The sequence below is a fragment of the Myotis davidii genome, unplaced genomic scaffold, assembly GCF_000327345.1.
Source record: "Myotis davidii unplaced genomic scaffold, ASM32734v1 scaffold27, whole genome shotgun sequence".
Classification (NCBI taxonomy): domain Eukaryota; kingdom Metazoa; phylum Chordata; class Mammalia; order Chiroptera; family Vespertilionidae; genus Myotis; species Myotis davidii.
This window is the reverse complement of record NW_006297821.1, coordinates 1,878,592-1,881,684: the sequence shown is the minus strand read 5'-3', so window position 1 is coordinate 1,881,684 and position 3,093 is coordinate 1,878,592. Positions and strand designations below refer to the sequence as shown.

At 48.4% G+C, this 3,093-nt stretch overlaps 1 protein-coding gene across 1 annotated transcript in view; it reads right to left on the bottom strand.

Moving 5' to 3' along the window:
• SALL4 (spalt-like transcription factor 4) overlaps positions 1–3,093 on the bottom strand; it is a 19,736-nt gene that overhangs the window by 5,008 nt on the left and 11,635 nt on the right. Inside the window, exon 2 of the mRNA XM_006773649.1 lies at positions 4–556. Coding sequence (XP_006773712.1) covers positions 4–556 — 553 coding nt within the window. The remainder of the gene's footprint in view (positions 1–3; positions 557–3,093) is intronic.

Genomic DNA, 3,093 nt, shown 5'->3' with positions numbered 1-3,093 from the left:
TGCTGCTGTAGCTGCTGCTGCTGCAGACACAGGATCTGCTCCAGGACCCACGGGATGCTGTTGGCACCGGGCAGGGGGGCGGGCAGCGCGTCCGCGCTCCGCTGATTCACTGCCACCTTGGTGCCCCGTAGTGCTTGAAGAGTGACGTTAGTGTTGGCCACTTTGCCTTTGGGTAAATAGCTTAAGTCCTGGGCTGTGGGTGGCAGGGCGGGCTCAGTCTTTAAGTACAGGACAGACTCCGCCCCTGGCTTCTCCTTCATGTCCCCTGAGCTGCTGCCACTCTCCCTGTGACTGTCCTTAATGCTTGGACTGCGTGGCAGGTGGCTCAGCCCAGCCCCGGAGAAGTCTTCGGAAGGCATCGGCCCCTCGCTGTCGTTCATGATGAGGACAGGTGGGTGTTTAGTGCAATTTTTCTTATGTTCTAAGAACTCAGAGACGCTGAAGAACTCTCCGCAGCATTTCTCGCAGATGTGAGTCTCCTCCTGACGAGGCCTCTTTACTGTCGCCCGGTCCCCATTCATGTCATCGCCAGTCCCCAGGTAGTTCACTGAAGCACCTGTGAAGAAAGGAAAAGCTAAGAACTCTGTTCAAGGGAGGAAGAGAGACAATTTCTTGGGAAGAACCATGACCTCCCACAATGCATCAGTCTGTGAAAGGAAATCAAATATATAAAGAGTCTGAAAAGCCAGCCACTTACGTAGTGGGCCAATGAATGTCCTTCCAAACATGCCTATTATTTTTAATTGATTTTTTTAAGAGGAAACATTGATTTGGTATTCCACTTACCTATGCATTCTTTAGTTGCGTCTTGTATGAGCCCTGACCAGGGATCAAACACGCAGCCTTAGCATATCGGGGCGACACTAACCAACTGAGCCACCTGGCAAGGGTGCAAATATGTCTAAGCACTAACTCCAGCAAGTGCGTGTGACCTTACTTATTAGGGAGAGGAACTTTGCAAATGTAATTAGCATGAGTCCCCTGCCCAACGCTTATAAAGGAAAGGGAGACTAGAGACAGGGAAAAAGGCTGGGTGAGGGAGTTATGTGCTATGAACCAAGGCTGCTGGCTTATAGAAGGTAGGGAATAGGAACCAATAGAAAGCCGGACAAAGGCAAGGGGCAGATTCTCCCTCAGAGCTCCCAACAGGAATCGAACCTGCCAACACCCTGACTTTGTACATTTAGCCTCCAAAACCATGAGGGAATAAATTTCAGTTGTTTTAAGTCTCCCACTTTGTGGCAATTGATTCCAATAGCCCTAGGAAACTCATACAATTTATCTATTTATGTAAAAGGCTAATATGCAGTGTCCCCTTGGGAGTTCGACCGAGGGACTGGGAGTCCGATCACTTGTTATGACATGCGCTGACCACCGGGGGGCAGTGTGAAACGAAGGAAGCCCCCGATTGGCCCTGATTGCCGGCCAGGCCTAGGGACCCTACCTGTGCACAAATTTCATACACCAGGCCTCTAGTTATTGCCTTCACAGATTTCACCCCACTCAAAGCAGGCCTTCTGATGGCAAATGGATTTCATGTGGTCAATGAAAATTATGTTAGAAACTAGAGGCCTGGTGCACAAAATTTGTGCACTGGGGGTAGGGAGCGGGTGTCCCTCAGCCCAGCCTGCACCCTCTCCAATCTGAGACCGCTCGGGGGCAGTCAGACATCTCTCTCAATCCAGGACTGCTGGCTACCAACTGCTCACCTGCCTGCCTGATCACCCCCTAACCACTCCCCTGCCAGCCTAATCAACGTCTAACTGCTCCCCTGCAGGCCTGGTCCCCCACAACTGCCCTCCCCTGCCAGCCATCTTTGTACAAGGATGTGATGGTCAATCTGCATGTTACCTATTTATTATACAGGATGTGAACCCTAAGGAGGAAAAAAGTCACTAACAAGGGATCCTGGTGGCTAACTGGGTTCAAATTAAAACAAACAAACAGAGCTTAGCAGCCTTTTCTGCACAGGGACCTCTCACACATACTACACTTTACAGAGAAGGTGGAGTTGGACTGCCTGCCTCTGGGCTAAAGTGCATGTCCCTATAAAGCAGTTCCTAGAATCCTATTTCAGTCAATAAGATGGAAGCTTTCCCCCTCCAATTGGAGCTGTGCAGCTCCTGCCAATCAGTTCTATTCTGACCAATCAGGAACCAGGGGCAGGGACTTCTGTCCATATAAGCCAGCAAATCCAGCACTGGCCCGTCAATTAAAGGTTTGATATGGTGGGCTATTAAGCATGTATAATCAGCCCTGGCCAGGTACCTCAGTTGGTTGGAGTACTGTTCCAATAAGCCAAGCTTGTGGATTCTATCCCAAGCCACAGCGCATACATGAAGCAACCAATGATATGTAAGTAAGTGGAATGACAAACTGACATCTCTCTCTGAAATCAATAAATAAAATTTTAAAAGCCATGTGTAATTACAACAACTTCACAAGGTATTTGTCTGGGTTAAGTGATTCATTCAACAAATGCTTGAGCACCTACTGTGTGCTTAGCACCAACCATCCTAGGATCTATGAACAGTACAGATACCATAGATATTCAGTGAACATTAGTTTCCCCACCTCTTCTATTTATTTTTAATCCTTACCCAAGGACATTTATTGATTTTAGAGAGGAAGAGAGAGAGAAACACCCATCAGCTGGCTCCCAGCTGACCGGGGATGGAACCAGCAGTCCAGGTACATGCCCTGACCAGGAATCAAACCCACAACCTTTTTGGTGTATGGGAAGGCGCTCCAAACAAGCCAGCCACGTACAAGGGCTCTTTGAAAAAAAAAATATTTTCTATTCCCCCTCCCCCCTCCTATTTCTAAAGGTGGGCAACTAGGGCTGCTGACAACAGTCTTGACTAGCTCATTTAATACTTCTCACCTTCTAGGATGAAAAGATAGGCCTCCAGCCTCCAGTATTCTGACTATGCACCAATAGGTGCCCCATAAACACTATGCTTATTCAAACCCAGGCAGGCAGCACCCACACCTCCATTTGAACTCATCCTTTGTTCTTGCACTTCCTATCATGTTTCTTCTGTTGAGAATGCAACTATCTTTCCTCTCACAGAAACTCCAGGGGGAACAGGA